This window comes from Brassica napus, chromosome C7 (genome assembly GCF_020379485.1).
Source record: "Brassica napus cultivar Da-Ae chromosome C7, Da-Ae, whole genome shotgun sequence".
NCBI lineage: Eukaryota > Viridiplantae > Streptophyta > Magnoliopsida > Brassicales > Brassicaceae > Brassica > Brassica napus.
Genome location: NC_063450.1, coordinates 21,311,579 through 21,330,563, shown reverse-complemented (window position 1 = coordinate 21,330,563; position 18,985 = coordinate 21,311,579). Strand labels below are relative to the sequence as shown.

The following is an 18,985-nucleotide window of genomic DNA, read 5'->3' as shown; positions in this document are numbered from 1 at the left end:
AGGTGAACGATCAAGAACATTGATATCATTTAAGATACCTGGAGGTCCAAAAAACGTATGTCATATCCATAGATCATACGAAGCAACCGCCTCTAAAACGATTGTGGGTTTTCCCAAACCACGTGAATATTGACCTTTCCAAGCGGTGGGACAATTCTTCCACTTATAATGCATACAATCGATGCTTCCTATCATCTCGGAAAATCCACGATGCTCACCAATATCAAGTAGACGTTGAAGATCAGTTGGCGTTGGTCTTCTTAGGTACTCATCACCGAATAAATATATTATTCCTTCGACAAAATGTTCCACACATGACCGAGTAGTAGTTGAACCGAGTCGGAGGTATTCGTCAACAGCATCAGCCGCAGTACCATATGCCAAGACACAAATGGCTGCTGTACACTTCTGAAGTGGAGAGAGACTAAGCCTTCTGATAGCATCTTTCTTTTGTCGAAATATTTCAACTTCATTGGAGAGTCGATCAACAATATGCATGAACAATGGCTTGTTCATTCAAAATCGTCGCCGGAATAGATTTTCAGGATATGTTGGAGTTTTACTGAAATAATCATTCCATAAACGGGCATCGCCTTCTTCACGATTTCTTTCGATATGAACTCGTTTTTTCCTTCTTCTCCTTTGTTCTTCTTGCTCACCATAATGAATGGAAAAATTTTCGAAAGCATGATCAAAATGTTGATCAAAAAATTGATCAAAAGTATCATCAAGTGATTCTTCAAATGTGTTTTGAGAAGACGATGTCATGAGATGAGATTTGTTTACGAGAGAATGAGAAAAGAAAAGATTGATAAAAAAATTGTTAATGTTTATATTTTGAGAATGAGAAAGAAAAATAAAATCTCTTCCTAGATTTTGAGAAGGAGATGGTGATAATAATAGACTTTCAGAACGAGAAGGAGATGGTGATAGTTTGATAATGAGATTGTGATAAAAATAGAATTTGAGAAGGAGATGGTGATAGTAATAGTAATGAGCTGGTGATAATACTAGAATTTGAGAAGAAGATGGTGATAAAAGACTTTGAGAATGAGAGAGGAAGATACAATCTTTATATGGATTTTCAGGTTACAAATTGCTGAATATAAATTGATAAAGAGTCTGTGACACTACATACAACAACACACAAGTTTTGACTCTGTGACACTACATACAACAACACTACATACAACAACACAGAAGACTCCGTGACACTACAAGACGCCACAACTCTGCGTGACCTGAAAACTACAAGACGCCTCAACTCTGCGTGACACTACAAGATGCCACACTTCTGCGTGACACTACAAGACACCACAACAAGCTTTAAAGCAAGAGCACACAGAGCTTGTCCGTGACACCAAAAGACTGCAATATCATAAGCTTGTCTGTGACATCACAACGCTGCTTGACCTGAAAATAATGACAAGAACATGAGACAGAGACAGTCTTTAAATAATCACAAGAACATGAGACAGAGAGCCGAATCTTCATTACCTCACAAGCTACATAGCGATGAGAAACAACATATCAAACATGAGACAGAGAGCCGCATCTTCTTTCACTCATTTTTTAACCTGAAAGTTAGGAGAGGCAACAAGAGATGAGAAACAACAACGAGATAGACTTGAAACATAGACAGAGACAAGAAACAACATATTAAACATAAGCATATTCATATCAAACATTCGCATTACAAGAACAAGAAACATCAGAACATCAAAGACAAACATAAGAACATAAAATATGACAAAGGGCCGGGAAATTAGACAACATAAACTACAGAGCTTAAGCCAACAACTCGTTGATGAGCTTCTTCTTTAGAGCTTCTTCATACTCAGCTAGGGGTTCTTGTTTTGCAATTAAACTGTCAAGTAGCTTCATCTTGGAAAGCTTTTCTTTCATAGCCAAGTCATCCTTCTTGATGCTCCACATTGTCTGAAACTCAGACAATGGCTTCTCCTCTGCCATCTTCTTCTTCCCCTGGCCCTTAGATGCCTTCACACCCGGTGGTCGGTTGCTTCCTTGATCATCCTCAGCAGTGGTGGTTTCATTAGCGCGAGAGCTTGATGACTGTGCATTGTCATCACACTTTCTCCTCTTAGCGCTTCCATGGGTTTTAGAACTAGAGAGCTCACACCATTTTTGGTCATTGCATAGCTCCTTCCAAGCGTGTTCGAGAGTAAACTTTTTGTTGTGGTTGTTGAAGTAGATTTCATGAGCTAACTTCAGAACATCATTCTCATTTTGTCCTGAGCTTTTCTCTATGCTTGCAGCCTCATAAGCCCCACAAAACTTGTTCACAACGTCGTTGATCTTCTGCCAGTGCTGCTTACAATGGCTTGACTCTCTGCCTTCACGGCCTGAGACCTTAGGACTTGCAGCAAAGTAAGCTGCAATGCTTTTCCAGAATGTACCGCATCTTTGCTCGTTCCCTACAATCGGGTCTTTACTTGTGTTCAACCACGAGCTGATTAAAACAACATCATCGACTGGCATGCACATCCTCCTTTCCCTACGCTCTGCTCAAATCTCTTCAGTCGCTTGAAAGGCAAAAACCGGGACTTGTGATGAAGATAGTGAGACACTATCTTGAGAAAAACCAAATACCGTTTCTTGTTGACTGTTAAGCAGTTCAACAAACTTGGAGGTTTGGCTATATGGATTAGAATCCATCTCGGAAAATAGATTCAGAAGAGAGAAAGATAAGATTAATGGGTTTAGTAGATAGGAGAGAAGAAGATATGTGTTTTATAGAAGAGAGACAGCAAAGAACAATTAACAAAATTGATGCTTCGCATTGAACACAGCCAACTAGCAAGAGTGGACACATATCTAACTCATTAAACCATATTTATTACCAAAACAACCATTCTCTAACATCAATTTCTATCTAACACGATCACATCCATTAATTACCAAGCTCAACCATAATCTAACACAACCCTATCAATTCATTTCAGTCCGGTTTCAAAATCAAAGAGACATGTCGTACCTGCTCAGTAATTGTAGTCCCGGTCATGGAAGAACCTTGCCCATCTCTCTTGCCACTCGCTTGATCCATCTATCTTAACACAAACACACAGAAACAAATAAAAAAGAATCAAAGTATTAATCACCGTGGATCATGAGACATAAATCAACACAACAAAAAAATTCTTAGTTGACAAAACTTGTGATCCGGAACCAACACAACACAACATGGATTGGTCACTTCTTTGAGACAGAAACCAACACAACACAACATGCAACACAACAACCAATCTAAGCCATGCATGAATTGAAGGATTCAGAACATAAAAAGAAAAACTTAGCTTTAGCGTCTGAGTGATTCTTCGTCCATCAGAGCCACAGAGAGAGAGGAGTGATTCGTCGTCGACGCGAGCCAGAGAGACAGAGTTCGCCGTTTTCACTACTCCATGAGAGCCACCGAGACAGAGACGATGAGAGCCGCCGAGAGAGAGAGAGAGAGAGAAAGCGTTTCTTCATCAATCAGATCGACGGAGAGAGAGAGGTGGAGTGATTCTTCCTTGAAGCGAGCCACCGACAGAGGCGTCGCCGTTTCCCCTTCTCGATGAGAGCCACCGAGACAGAGACGATGAAAGCCGCCGAGAGAGAGAGAGAGAGAGAGAGAGAGAGAGAGAGAGAGAGAGAGCGATTCGTCGTCAATCAGATCGACAGAGAGAGAGACGGAGTGAATCAGTCTCGACATGAGCCACCGAGACAGAGACGATGAGAGCCGCCGGTGGAGAGAGCCAGAGAGAGAACAACTGAGGAAGAGGTGGAGTGAATGTGAATCGTCGAAGTCGAGAGAGAAATGACAAAAAACGCAACTCTTCTGTTCTTTTGACGCGTGTCTCTCAAGACCCGTTTCTTCTTTGGCTTAATTAAGAACCGGTGCTTAAAGCAAATCATATTTTTCCTTTTTTAAAATTACAATTAATGTTAAAACTCCCCATAAAAACCAGCGTTAAACATGGTCTTAGCATCTAAAGCAGATTCTCCGGCTTAACAGTGCATATGCATGCTTTATTTTGCATCAATATAATATTAATGAAATAGTTTAACAAACAAGATGTTTTCTCAAATGCCAACTGTCTTATTACAAAGTAAAGGCATGTGAAATTTGTTTCTAGATTCAGTGGAATTTCCTCGCTAAAATGAATTCACTGCGTTTCATAACAATTTTATTATATGGGCGTTAGGTCTAAAAAATAATTAATTTCAAATCCAATTAGTAAAGGCTTCTTACACTTTGTAAATGAGTTCATGTCACAACATTACGTAGTTTGCATAGAGATGCCCCATAAAAAAAACCCAATGGGTTAGTGGATCTATAGTTCGAGTCCCAATTCAATTGCTTACAAGTTCGGAAGAACCCTACTTTGATATTTTTTGCAATCGAAACTCGAATTTCGGTAACCCTAGTCCGGAATTAACCTTGATCAATTTTTCATGGCTTTGAAGGAATTATTTTACTCTCTGTTTATAGTGATGAGGTGACGAAGGGAACAAATACTGGTATAGACCACATAGCTAAAAAAAATTCTAAAAAAAACTCTTGTATTTTAATTTTCAAAATGAATTAAAATTAAATCGAAATTAAAGGGAAAAGACCAAGAAACCTAAAAAATTCAACATATTTACTAATCCACCCACTAATCCTACCCAAGGACCCGACTCGTGTTTTAATAACCCTAGTTCCCGAATTTCTTTCTCATTGGCGTTGGTGTCAAAATCGGTCATGACGAAATCAATGGCTAAAATTTTCCGAGAAAATATTTCTTAAACAAATACAAACCGGATGAACCAAACCACATAAGCTGAGCCTATTTGAATAAGGGTATAAGAATGAAAACTTCATCTTGGACAAGAAACTATCGAGTTTCTATCCAAACATGAAAGATCCAAAAAGCATTCTTGCGGAAGGTTTTTACGATCTTTCAATGAATTTTACAAAAAAAAACAACCTCCCGTAAAACAAAAGATCAGAGAGTTTCCATGGAAGAACTTTGTAGGAAAATCTAAAAGATAACTTTCTGTAAAACAACTTTCGGAAAATCTTTGCGGAAACGCTTACTTAAAACAAACCAAGTAGTTCTGAAAGTCTACAAAGCGATCAACGGAGATAATGAGAAGGGAAGAAAAGAACCAGCACTCACTTACATCGCCACACACACTCCCTCACATTGCCACACAGATATATCACCACACACACCTGCCTACAGAGCTCACATCGCCTCACAGAGCTTGTCTCAACGCCCCACAGAGGTCACATCGCCTCACAGAGCTCGTCTCATTGCCACAAAAGGCTCACATCGCCTCACACAAGCTCAAATCGCCTCACACGAGCTCAAATCGCCTCACACGAGCTCACATCGCCTCACACGAGCTCACATCGCCTCACACAAGGCTCACATTGCCTCACACGAGCTCATGTCGCCTCACACAAGGCTCATATTGCCTCACACGAGCTCACATCGCCTCACACAAGGCTCACATCGCCTCACATGAGCTCACATCGCCTCACACGAGCTCACGTCGCCTCGCACAAGCTAACATCGCCTCACAAGAGCTCACATCGCCTCACAAAGATTCTCATCGCCACAAAGCTCACTCACTCCTGATCACCGTACAGAGTTCCTAATCGTCCCACAAGGCTCTCATCATGCTCTCCTTTGAATCTTGATCGAAATGTCTTTTGTTTCATCTCAATCGGAGTTTCCGTTGAGATTTTACGATAAAAAAGCAACTAAAGACTTTTTTTCTCATAAAATTCTGAATCAATCGTTAGAGACGATAACGGTTAACTTAACACCGCTGTCTTCTCAAAAAAAAAGAGTGATTTCCATCATTATTTGGAATCAACAATATAAAAAACTAACATCGTATAAATCGACGTTTTCTCCAAAGATAATCGTAAGAACGTTTAAGTCGTAAAACTGTCCGAAAGGGGACTAAAACACGATGAAACCCCACTTATGATTTAAAATGAGAACATACCCAAATTATAATGACGGTTTATTCCATTTGGATAAAAAGAAATGAAAATGAAGATAAATGCAAAACTTCCAAGATAAACATGGAAATCGAGAAGATAAGGAAAACTTCCACAAAGAGATAAACTCGATTCAGGAACGGAAATGGAAAGATGTCCAATCTTGGAGGCATATTTAAAGAGGGCCAAGGCGATGAACACAATTAAGAGAGATAGAAAATTTGACAACAACTTTAGCACTTAGAGCAATTTAGGCAACTTTCCTTTCTGTTATCGAGTCGCGACTCAACTAGGTCTTAAGGTCTTAGGTGTTTAGAACTAGAGAACACACTGACAGCTCTTACGGCCAAAGAAATTTTCACTTTTTATAACGCTCATACGCAGATTCGAAATAAGATCATTCATTTTTTTTGCTCTTAAATTTCATATTGTTCTTTTCGTTTTGCTCACTGTTTGATTGCTTGTAGTTGACTTATAGAAAATCCGGATCATCACGGAAAGTAGACAATTTTCTGCTTTCCTCCGGTTACTAAAATCGACAGTGCAAATTTCGATTCTCACAATCGATATTTCCTTTCATTTCCATAACCAACCACGATATCTATCTCTCATCTCCCTCTCGCCCATCTCATCACTAATCAGGCATAAACCATCTTAAATCTCATCCCCAATTCTAATTTCGTGTCCCACATTCACATATTCCATAAATATTTGCCGATTTGATTGAATTTAGTAATTTATGTTAGATTTTGTCCAATAGATTCTGTTTAAATCAAAGGGAATCAGACAATCAAAGGGAGTCAGACATTACCAAATTTGATGTTTGTGGGTTTATAGGCATGAATGTAAGCACGAAGTCTTTAGTGGGTAATTTTGATCTCTTGGTAAGAAAGAGCACTAGTTTGTGATCTAGTTATAGCTGGGTCAAAATACATTTATAGGGATGATACTTGACAAGTTTGTGGATGTTATTGGAGAGGAAGATAGATAAGTTTCTGAGCTTGAAGAAGATTGAGAACAGTTTCAATAATGAAGTGTGGAATAGAAAGGAATACATGAATCCTGGCCTTCTGTTCCATCAAGACAATGATCAGATTGTTTCTTGCTTGAGTAAACATGTTTTCAAAAATCCCAATGGATATGATCCAAGTGACTTATGTGATGGTTTTGGTAACTCCACCTTTTAATGTTCATATAGAGTTGCGCTATTTCTTCAATTGTATTGAGTCGTCTCAGTAAGAAGCATCTTAGCTCATGGTACCATATACACTTGTGTCCATCTAAGTTGTTCTATTTAGGATAAGCGGTAGTAAAAATACAGACAATATCAAGTTCAACGAAGTTGGTTAGATAAAAACAGACTTGATTCATTCTATAAACAAACATTACTTGATAACTCGACCATAGATAAAAACACACATCATTAAAAGGGAAGACGACCTATTTTCACACCAGGACTATCATATAGTAATAAATGTACACAATGTTTCAACTTAGTCGTAATTGCACACCACAGAAGTATAACAACCCCCTTCCACACGCAATGAAAGTTCATAACTCGTTTCCACACAAACCGAACTAATACCTACAAAAACTGGTTAAACGTTGGTTAGTGTTCTCTAAACCATAAACTTAACCAATGACTAACTTAACTAACCAAAACTGATCCGATTACGACCCGATTAGAGAATATAAACCAGATTAAATCAATAAACCAGACAAACCCAAGACCAGACTTAAGAAAATTAGAAACCCTAAAAACCTAAATCCTTTGTCTCTCTCGCCAAGAACGCCGTTGATCTTCTGCTTAGCTCCATTCAGGTAAGTGTTTGACAATTTTCTCTCTCTCTCTCTCTCTCTCTCTCTCTCTCTCTCTCTCTCTCTCTCTCTCTCTCTCTCTCTCTCTCTCTCTCTCTCTCTCTCTCTCTCTCTCTATCTATCTCTCTCTTTGTCTATGTCGTTATTGTTCTGTCTCTGTCTCTGTTTGGTATTGACTCAGTGTCTCTCTGTTTTGCAGAAACCAATAGCACGACCTCTTGCTCGAGCGCTAGAGACTCCACTCGAATTTCCAGATTCATTGCTCATACTTTGTGGGTTTGGAAAAAGAAATCTCTTCTCTAAACTTTTAGAGTTTAGGGTTCTAAAAAACGAAAGGGAAATCGATTTTAGGGGTTTTTAGAAGGTTTCGGGTCGGGTTTAAATTGATCCTTAGTCGGATCTTTATATGGGTCTGGTTGTACCAGTACCAACCGATATGAACTGGTTTACTATCGGTTCATGTTATAACCATTAAAACCAATCCAAATCTCGGTTTGTGTGAAAACGAGTTTCGAACGTTCATTGCGTGTGGAAGAGGGTTGTAATACTTATGTGGTGTGAAATTACGACGAGGTTGAAATATTGTGTATATTTATTATTATACAATAGTTCTGGTGTGCAAATAGGTCGTCTTCCCTCATTAAAATAAAACTAAAACAACACATTATTATAAAAAAGCATATGCTAGCTTAGAAAACACAAATAAAACCATTCACTTGTTCGTCTACATCTAGATTATTCACTTCTTCTTCTTCTTCACTTCGTCTTCTTCTCTTTCGTCCAATCATTCAAGGAAGCAGGGATTTTCACATTACCATGATATTTCTCCATGGTTTTATTATTCTCAGTCCATTTGGTTCTTAGAGCCATACGCATGTCTGACTTTCTTATGACCCCAAAGGTTCTCCTCATGTTGGACAAGGAAGTCGGAGGTTTCTTGTCGACACCAATGTCAGTTGAATTACACCTCTCTGCCTTCACATCATCAGCTCGTTTATGTGCCTTCATAGCACCCATAGTAGAAGCATGCTCCTGAACCTTCATTATATTTTTCGTCGTCGGAGTAGCCCCGCAATTTATGGTCTCCTTGATGGCTTTCGTGATTTGAATAATTGGAGTTTTCTTGGATGGTTTCATTTTCGTTTAATAGAGAAAAGTCAGAAAAAATGAGAAATGGTGTGGAGGTGAAGAAGTATTGAATAGGTTTTATAAAGAAAAATATGAAGAAGAAAGAGAGACACGATTTAGGATTTTTGAATTTTCTAATGGAAAAAATAAGATTTGTGTAGTTTTCGTATGATTTTTTGGAGTATAACACGTTTGGAGAAATTTGCAGAGAAAATATTAAGCAAATATTGAGGAAGAAGATGATGGATATCTTGTGGAGTCTTTTATATACACACTTAAAAACTAAATATTATTTATTTACATATGTGTAAGAATCTAAAATTAGAGAATTTAAAGGAGTAATTGGTCTGGATACACCTAAACCAAACACTAATTCACTATCTATCCATCACATTCAAAACTCATTTTCATTCCTATTATGCACTTAGCATACTATAATAGCCTACATATTAGCTTCCGCATGTGCCATATAAAGCATCTTTTTATCCTTTGGGTGACACGTCCTTCTCTCCTTTGATTTCTCTGTTTTTTTTTTGTTGTGATTTATTCTTCTCTCTTTTCTTATCTTTTTTTTTCCTTTCATATTTCTCCATCAAATTAAATTCTCCTTTAACATACAACTAGATTTTGATCCGCGCTTTGAAAGTGCGGGAGTATATTTGTTGACAAATTTATTGATATGGCTGTTTGTTAACTAATTTGTTTCGCCATAAACATTTTCGGTTTTCGTTTTGACTCTAATTTGTTTTTATTGGTTTTTGATTTCAGTTTGGTTGTGGTTTTTGGTTTAGAAATATATAAACAATTTTGGTTATATATGAAGTTGAGTTTTGGTTAAAGTGATTGAATATTTTGATATTTTGTGTGGTATGGATATATAAAATTTTCGATTTTTTTGGTTCTGGTTACATTTCTGTTTTAAATCATTTCAAATAATTGAGGTAAAATAAAAAATTATCATACTGTGAATCACCAATATAATACAATGGGAGAAATATTTAGAAAATTATTTTATTTACATATCTATTTATTTAAGGTATAAATAATATAGCAAATAATAACAAATAAGTTGGAGGATCTTCTCTTTATTATCGAATATCTCTATCTTTTAAGATTAGTATTCGGAAAATTCAGTTACCATGTCAAACAGATTACATTCTCTGCATGTTCATCAAGTTAATTTAGTTACATCGGAAAATCTTCTTTCTATATATTATCTTTTGAATTTATTGTATGTAGCAATTACGAAAATGGATGTTATAGAAAATATTCTTGGAATTTATTTGATTTGAATCCGAAAATTAATGAGTTTCTATTTATTATATTTTATATTTATATTTATATACCAAATTTGGTAAATATAAATATTTAAATATTATTGATTGTTTAAAAGGTCAATAACATTGAAAATAATGATTTCGAAATATGCTAACCATATACTATAATAGTATAATTAATATTATTGAAAGATAATATTTAATACATTTCGGCAATTTCATATAAGAAAATTTTAAATAAGACATAGGCATTTATGAACTCCAAAATATTTGGTATAGTTTTTTGGACAACGAGTTTTTGACGGTGTTAATATGGTTTGAATAAAATTAGGGTTTGAATAGAATTAGGGTTTGAATAGAGTTTTAGGGTATAGGGTTAGAACACAAACAAATATGGATGGGTTAGTAAACATACGCGAAATGGACTTAAAAACGATGGATATATTATTTAAATTATTGGGCTGTTTTGTTTAGTTGGACAGAAATATGCTACTTTTCTAATTGTTGGGCTTTCAATTTCTGAAAACCATTTAAAACAATTGAAAAAGGTAATGGAAAGTTTTGTAATTAATTGAAAAGTTCAGGGGCATAATCTTAAGAAGGATTCTGCTTTAATAGTATAGATTTGTTATCGATTACACCATGATATTTTTAATTCCTAACTTAATTTTTCGCTGTCTAATGATAAAAAAGTTTCTTGTACCATGTATGATGTATCTCGTATCTTTCGCTACTAATTATAATGTTAACTGTTAATATTTTTTGTTGGTTAGTACTTAGCCGCTAAGACGTTCATTACCTAACATGTATATACTTATCCGCTAAGATGTACATTACCTAATGAGTTTAAGTTCATACTTAGCCGTTAAGATGTTCATTACCTAACATGTTTAAGTTTAATTGGTCGGTAAGAACATAATTACCAGCTAAGACATATATTAACTAATGTATTTGTTAACCACTTAGTAACTTCTTACTAACAATTAGATGTATATTTTATTTAGACAATTTGCTTATTATTCATTCTTCATGTAGCAATTAAGTCACTGTTAACGGTATTAATGGTCGTTACCGATCAATGTTTCTCAGTAACATGAAACTTAACGACTAACCAACTATATACCATATTTGTTATTAATGGAATATTCGTAATTTTATCCTCTTCTTTCCCAAATATTTTAGGGTTACCCCAAATATTTTAGGGTTACGCAGAAAAAGTTTCAGAGCTGTCATATCCTTACATTCACTGATTTCATCAATTTTTCTTGTGTTTTCCTTCATATTTATGTCTGAAACTTGCAAATAAATCATGTACAATCCGATTTCAAGCTTAAAACCTCAAAAGTGAAAGATTTTTATTATCTCAGATTTTAAGCTTACGTCTCAATACCTAGAGTAAACGTGTGGATGAGAAACCTCTGCACGAAATCGTCTCCAACTGTTGTCTCAGACCACGCAGCAATTCATGTGTCAGATTTAAAAGGAGCATTTTTGGTAATACAATACCAAAAAAGTATTAGGTGACCCAGTTATTTCACGTCAAGGTAATTCACTAATTTGAACCCCTATTTGGGATATTTACCGCATTGACTCAATTTAAAGTTACTTTAGGACGTAGTGGACCCTAATTAGGAAAAGAAGTAAAAAAAAACTTCGTATATTGTAATATGATTTGATATCTTCATCATGCATGGCATCTTACATGTTAACCACAAAAAACTCTAAACCGGTATTTTCGTTGGCTTAATCAACTTCATTTTGGATATCATACTTCTAGTCAAAATTATTTTTAGTTAACCTGGGTGACATTATTTTTAGTTAGTTGTTAGATAAGTGATAGGTGTGTTGTTCAAAAAAGAAGAAGACAAGTTATGGGTAAGGATGGTTTAATCTAATTGGTTAGATTTATGCCCGATTTCTTGATATATTTTTTCTCCGTTCGAAAACATAGATCGAAACATTTGCCGGTTCGATTGAATTTTGTAATTTGTCGAACAGATTCTGTTTAAACCAAATTTGATGTTTGTGGGTTTATAGGGGTACGATTTGATGGATTATAGGATTTTGACAAATCTCAGGTGTTCCAGCTTTAGCTACTAGTGGATTGCCATCCATACCAACTGAAATGCTGCTCGTAATGGTAGACCAAACAAGAAATCCAAATGGGATAAGGTATTTAGTCAGATTCAAATGTTTAAAGTGGGATTACTACTGGGGTATTCTGGCATACTTAGTTATTCACATGTTACAAACTTAGTATCGATACAGTGTCTTCATTCTATTTTGGACTAGCGCAAGTATCAAAACTTACACATACACTCGGGGCATTTCGGTTGTCTATAGATACTGCGTCCATAAGGCCTAACACTAACTTTGTAACCTTCCTCTACCATCTTCCTCACACGATTTTCAAAACTCTTCCACTTTATTGTTTCACTGTCTGATAAGATCGCTGCAAGCCTCTTCTTGTTAGGCCTCAATGTTGGTGCATGACCGTTGCCATAATATATTCTAAATCCAGACACCAAGGACGATAATTGACTCCCAGAATCAGTCATTGCAAACACATCTGAAGCTGCACATGCTATGAAATCTAGTGCAGCTAGCTACAAAAACCGAGTTCAAAATATTGTAATGAGAACTTAAGCAAGAACCGCGAAAGACCCTTCAAAAATTAAAGGTATACAGTTCGGTTTATATGCCTCAGCTCAGAATTTGTTTACCTGAGAAGGGAAGTTCTTGAATGGTGCAAGTTCTTGTGGTGTAAGGAGAGTTTCTTTAGTGACGAGATTCGGGTAAAGAGTAGTTAAAGGAAGCATACGAGAAGAACCTCCATAGATTTGTGAACCAGCTAAGTATATATATGTCCCTCTTTTGAATCCAAGACCAGCAAGTACCAGAGTTGCTTCCTCTGGTGTTAGTGGACACTTTCCTCTTTCCCTCAACTCTTCTGGAGAAACAGACCTGAGAAGACACATAGAGAAAACTCAGAAAAGTCAAGACACTTGATTCCTTTTAAAGGACACCTAAGTGGGAAGTTTTTGTACTTTGATTTCTCCAAACGTTTGAGGAGAAGAGGGAAATGATCTTCTCGGTACGCTTGAAGCTCTTTACGCTCCGTTTCTCCTCCTCCAAAATCACACAGAGAGTAAGCAACCATGTCCTCTTCAAACCTTAGATGTAAAGCTAGATACTTCAATGGTTCTTGATCTCCTGTAGAGGAATCTTTAGCCATGGATTCACCAAGTAATGCTTCATCAAGCCTGCTACGCTTTGTTTCAAATCTTCTTATCCGTTTCACCAACAGAGATCCTGCTTCTTGAATCTTGGGAGCGAATTTTAGCGCGTGAAAGTTGCACTTACATCGTAATCTCTGTAGAAGACAACACATATCACTTCCAAGAACCAAGTTAAATGCTCTACTTATGCATCCTTTTGTATATATACTTGTACCTGAACATCAAAAGGCAACGGATCAAAACCGAGGCGGTTCCCGTATCCAAAGAGATGAACCATTCCATACTTCTTTAACAAAGGAAGAACGTGTTCGATGTAGTCCACTGGCTTTGCCTCTTTTACGAGCTCAGCATCAGTAACCTGTGAAGAAATAAACAAAACATTATCATTTTCTCAACTCCAATAATCAAGCTTGATATAAAAAGAGTAAGAGGAGCCCACCAAGCTGAGATTTTTGTTATCAATAGATTTTAGATGTTGAGGAAGATCCCTGACTACATGCACCTCATCTTTCAGATACTCAATGAAACGTTCCTCCTGGTATATGTCACCAAACTGGCTGCATTTTAGAAAAAAAATTCAAATGAGAATCAATAAAACAAGAATTCAGTTATAAGAACACAAAGTCTTGAGGAGGTTAAAGTACCTAGGATCTTTCCAGACATTGCTGTAAAGAAACCGAGGAAGAACTAGAGTCGCGTTAAGAAGAGCAGCAACCGCAACAGCGTTACAGATCTGTAAGAAACCAACACAATTATTATACATATCTAGTAGTTTCTTGATGAATCAACTATCGTTATCAATTGGTTTGGTATATACTTACAGCAACACGCTGTTGATTAAGGCCACCATTTGCACTAACCGTAATGTAACCATTGTTCATTTCTCTAGACCTCTCTAATGCCACAGTTTTATTGTTATTATCAGCACAAGGCTTCCACTGTGATGACTTTGAAGTTCTTACCTCCCGGAAGTTTGGTGCATCAGGTTTGAATACGTTCTTGTAGCACAATGGAAAACAAAGATTACTAACGATTAAAAATCACACACAAAAACATTATCTTATACGTTTTTCACTAACCTTTGCAAGAGAATTTGAAGCTAAGTTTAGTAAACGGCTATACATTTGCACCGGTGAAGCATCTTGAGATGATCCATTCTTATTTACATACATAGAAATATAACAATAAGAAGAAATAACAAATTAACAATGGAGAAGTATTAGTAAAAACATTTGTTACAAACCTTATGTAGAGTGACATTGCTCAACCTTGAAATGTTCTGTACCACGGTGCTTCTATCCGAATGAAAGATCGAAACCATAATGGAATCCATAAAGAATATGAAACTGGTGACGGAGATCATCAGAAGAATCGACTTGAAGTTCCTACGAAGCCATGAGTGTTGCTTCTTCCAAGAGTAACCAAACTTGTTGCTACTGCCATAGCTTTGATCATGTTTAGATCCATGATGAGCCTTGGTTACTTCACTTCCAAATATTCTTCTACCAATAAAGAGATCATTTCCTGTTAAAGAATCCAAACTTCTTCTCCCGGTTTTCTCTTGTTTATCTGTCGGTTCGGGCCGAGGACTTCTCGGTGATCCTTGTTTCCCCATTGATCTATCTCTCAAATTTCATAAAACCAAGTAGCTGAAATAATCAGGAAGAGAGCTAGGTTAAGACTAAGTAGAGCCAGAGATTCCACCAATAGAGATTGAAACCTGGTGGAAAAAGTTCTGGAGAAATTCAAAACAGAACATAATAATTCTAAGTGAAGCTAGCAAAGTTGGTGAGGAATGTATGAATTTTTTGTTGTTAGGAAGAGTAAAACGCAAGGCAAAGATAAAAGGAAAACATAAATAAATGTGGATTGAGATGAGAAGAGCCACGACGTAAGCCTTGAAGAAGAAGATTGGGTATGGAGATAGCTACATGTCAACAAATCGTACCAAGAACAGAAAGCTTCTGTTCTTCTGCTTTCTTGTTCCTCCGTCGTTGCCACTCTCCATGACCGAATCATTTTCCTTTTTTGCGTGTCTAAAACCTTAGATAATACCTAAAACTCTAAAAGTAAATAAATCATTCATGAATCTAAAGAAATTGCCCATGTATTATATTTTCTTTATATTTTTAACCCCTTTTGTTTAGGTTTGTTGGTATTTTGCATGGGCCCGATAACGACTTGTGATACAAGCCTTCCTTATTAACTATTTGTTTAAAACAACTAATATATTTGTGTGAACAATCAACATTCGATTGTGTCTTGACATCCGAGAGTGAGAGACGGGGGCTGGCCTTGAGATTTTTTTAGACAGTAAGCGATTTAATAAAGATTTCAACAAAATTTTGGAGGTTTATGTCTATGTAATTTTCTTCAAAAATTTTAAAGGTACTAGGCGAATGTTTCATCAAACCTTGCTTAGGACCAGCCATTCAAAGACCCACATGCGAGAGACTGGGTTTAATCTTCCGACCACTATTATTAGTGGACATCCACACCTACTTCGGTCCATAAGCCTCATTCTTGTCCAATGGTTCATACTATTTTTTTGGGTCTCTGAAAACTTGTTTAGTGACTTATTTATAATCTCTGTCTTCACTCATGTGATATCAAAAATCATATCCACATAGATCATTTATCCTTAAATTGATTCACCTTAAATATGTTTAACTTAATTCTCAAAATATAAACACACTTTAGTAGTATATGTAACAAGATCAATTTTGTTAAGTTTATAATATACTAGGGGCATGTACGCGCTTCGCGCGGAATATTGTTTTATTGTTGTTAATTATTATTTTTCGGATGATAAAGCTAGCTAATTATGTGATCGTCTTTATTTGCTAAGAACATTATTTCATATTTTTATTATGTTATGTAGTAATAGGTGATATGCTAACATATTATGTGTTTGTTTTTTTAATAGTGTGTTGGTGTGGGTAGAATAGTACCTTATTAGTGGTGGAGTGAGTTTGTGATGTAATGCATATTGAATTTCAATAATTTTATATTTAGGCATTTGTTGAATTTAAGGCTAATAGTTCAGGGTAAAAATTAATACTTTTTCTAATTATTTGAACATTACCTTTTAAAGATGTTTTGTGCTCTCTCGCTATATTTTTACATTGAGCCGTCACCATCTATGCATTTCGTTTACTTTTTCGTTATGTTGTGATTCTCGCCATCACCGAAAAAGACTCACATATGTCCTCTTGTTTTTCCTCACCTTTTTCTCCTCTTTTTCCTTAGATTTCGGCTCATGTTAGGAACTGCATCTCCTTGGATTGGGTCAGAGTTTAGTCGTCTTTGAAGTTGTTCTCCTCGTCGTTGGCTTACCATCGATAATCCCTTCTCGTCTTATTTTTCAAGATATGGTTTTTGGTGATCTGACTTCTATAGCTCGAGGACGGCTCCGCGATTGAATGATTTCGTTTTGTCTACCCTTCCATCTATGTTCCCCCATCTCGTTGCAACTTTCATGGCTGCTTGCATCTCTGTGACTCTCCCTTTCGCCATGTTTGTCACTCCAGATTTGGATAGTGTTCTCCTCCGAATATGCTCTGTAGATTTGGAAGATTGTTTCTGGTCTCAAGTCTGGGCTCTGGTTTCTCGGGGGTTGGCTTCCGTTCTCCCTCACTCAGGTTGTTCTCTTCTTCCCTTGCCTCCCTTAGTATAAGTGTGTGGTATTAGTCTCTTGAAGCTTTGGTCCCTTCTATCCAGAGTTTTGTGGTTCTTCACATGCATAGACGTCTTGTTTGTGCTTGTTTAGTTTGTGAGGTGATTCTTACCTCTTAGCTGGTGGTTGTCCTTATCGTTCGTTATGTATGTCTCTTCCTGCTTCGTGGTGATTTTAGCTTTCTGTTGATTATTTTTCCTCTAACCCGCTTTCTTGGTTCTTTGCATTGGTCTTTGATCACGCTCCTTTGTGTTCGAGCGATTGCTTTATCTCAAGATTATCTTTCTTCATTTTTCTGACTTTTGATTGTTTTGGCCAAGACACTCAATGATAAAGTGGGGTAAGTTAATTTTCGTTCTTGATCGCCTTTGAGCTCTGAACCTTTATTGAGTTAGTGTTACTTTGGTATTTTTTTCTCTATGATTATGGAGGTTTTATGTTTAGATTATGTGTTTTGCTTTAGTTTGGTTAATATTAAGATAAATATATAGTTGTAAATGAAATAATAGAAAATAGTAAAAAATAATAAAATATCGAAAGTTTATGTTATTTTTAGCAGTGAATAAATTAAATATTAAAATACATTTATATTTTTTACTTATTTCTTTATTCGTTTTGCAATTTTTTGAACAATAAAATAGATTATCAAACTTCAAATGATGATAGTTAGTGTGAGAAGGATTAGATAGTGCATAATTAGAAAATAATGAACCAAATTGCAATAGTATAAAAGAAGAAGGATCTAAAATGTAAAAAGACAAAAAAAAAGGACACATGTCAACAAACTCTCATTCCACATGTCATAAGAAGAGAGAAAAGACTACTTTATATATATAGATAGATAGATAAATATATTACAAATCGTATGTTAGACCCTGTTTCGATTCCTGGCGCACGAGAATCGTTTTGTTTTTGTTTGAATGTTGTCGTTTGCAACTGTAAAGACAAAAGATTCCGGGTAAGAGACAATGATCTAGTTCAAAAGTTGATCTCTAGACAGAGTTGTGTTTTTTTCTTCTTTTCCAAACAAGTGAGATTACGAGAGAAGGAGAAGTCAGATCAAGTCTTTTTGCATTAGACACATACTAATCTCCAAGTTTCTCTACACACACAAGCAAAGATAACAGTAATATAGATACTACCAAAGACTATTAGTGTAGAACTAGTAAAAAACAAGATTGGATCTCATCTGAGATTAGAAGCTACAGAACGAGCCCACCGTTTAAGACTATCCTTCATGTTCATTTCACCACATAACATAGCCATTCTCAAATCTAAACCCATTGAATCTTTCTCTGCTCTTTCAATCCACTTATCACTTTGAAACTCCCATGCCTCCGACAAATAAGGTCTTGTAACCGACGACTTTGTCTTACCCTTATCCTTCATGTTCTTCCCGGTGGAGAAATGTCCGCAACCCGGGAAGAATCTCCGGCAACTTCGAATTCAAGTCGTCTTCGGTAAAAACAAAACCTAAATCCATAAACCTTTTCGTCTCCTCAGCTTCTAAGTCAGACACACTCTCACTTCTTCTTCCTCTGCTCCTCCGTGATCCTCCTCTGGTTCTCCGTGCCTCCAACACATTTCCTTCGGTTTTGGAATTTTGGTTTTGGTTAAAATTATTTTTCTGAGCTCTCGGTTATTTCCATCTCTCGAGCTGTCAAGAATCTAGGAGCTTGGCGGGTGATGATTGTGTGTGTGAGAGAGAGAATGTAAACTTGTATATAAATAGATATTGACGTATATGGTTACGACTTGTGCCTTTGTATAATTCAATTTGTTTCACGTTTTTCATTTGGAATCTCAAACTATATATTATAAATTTCTTAACACGTCAGAGAAGGATGAT

At 36.3% G+C, this 18,985-nt stretch overlaps 2 protein-coding genes across 2 annotated transcripts; both read right to left on the bottom strand.

Annotated features, from left to right (window-relative positions):
* Positions 1 to 1,788: 1,788 nt before the first annotated feature.
* On the bottom strand, positions 1,789 to 2,505 carry LOC106430090 (glutathione S-transferase T3-like). Its single transcript, XM_048764064.1, has one exon. The coding sequence runs from the start codon at positions 2,503 to 2,505 to the stop codon at positions 1,789 to 1,791; it is 717 nt and encodes a 238-aa protein (XP_048620021.1).
* A 9,873-nt stretch (positions 2,506 to 12,378) lies between these two features.
* LOC111209863 (O-fucosyltransferase 8) lies at positions 12,379 to 15,277 on the bottom strand. Its single transcript, XM_048763640.1, has 10 exons — positions 15,181 to 15,277; positions 14,704 to 15,109; positions 14,540 to 14,617; positions 14,282 to 14,458; positions 14,105 to 14,193; positions 13,900 to 14,017; positions 13,675 to 13,818; positions 13,269 to 13,594; positions 12,945 to 13,185; positions 12,379 to 12,827 (listed from the first exon to the last, which is right to left on the bottom strand). Exons 2-10 carry the CDS (start codon positions 15,073 to 15,075, stop codon positions 12,522 to 12,524), a joined length of 1,851 nt encoding a protein of 616 aa, XP_048619597.1. The 5' UTR covers positions 15,076 to 15,109; positions 15,181 to 15,277; the 3' UTR covers positions 12,379 to 12,521.
* Positions 15,278 to 18,985: the final 3,708 nt, after the last annotated feature.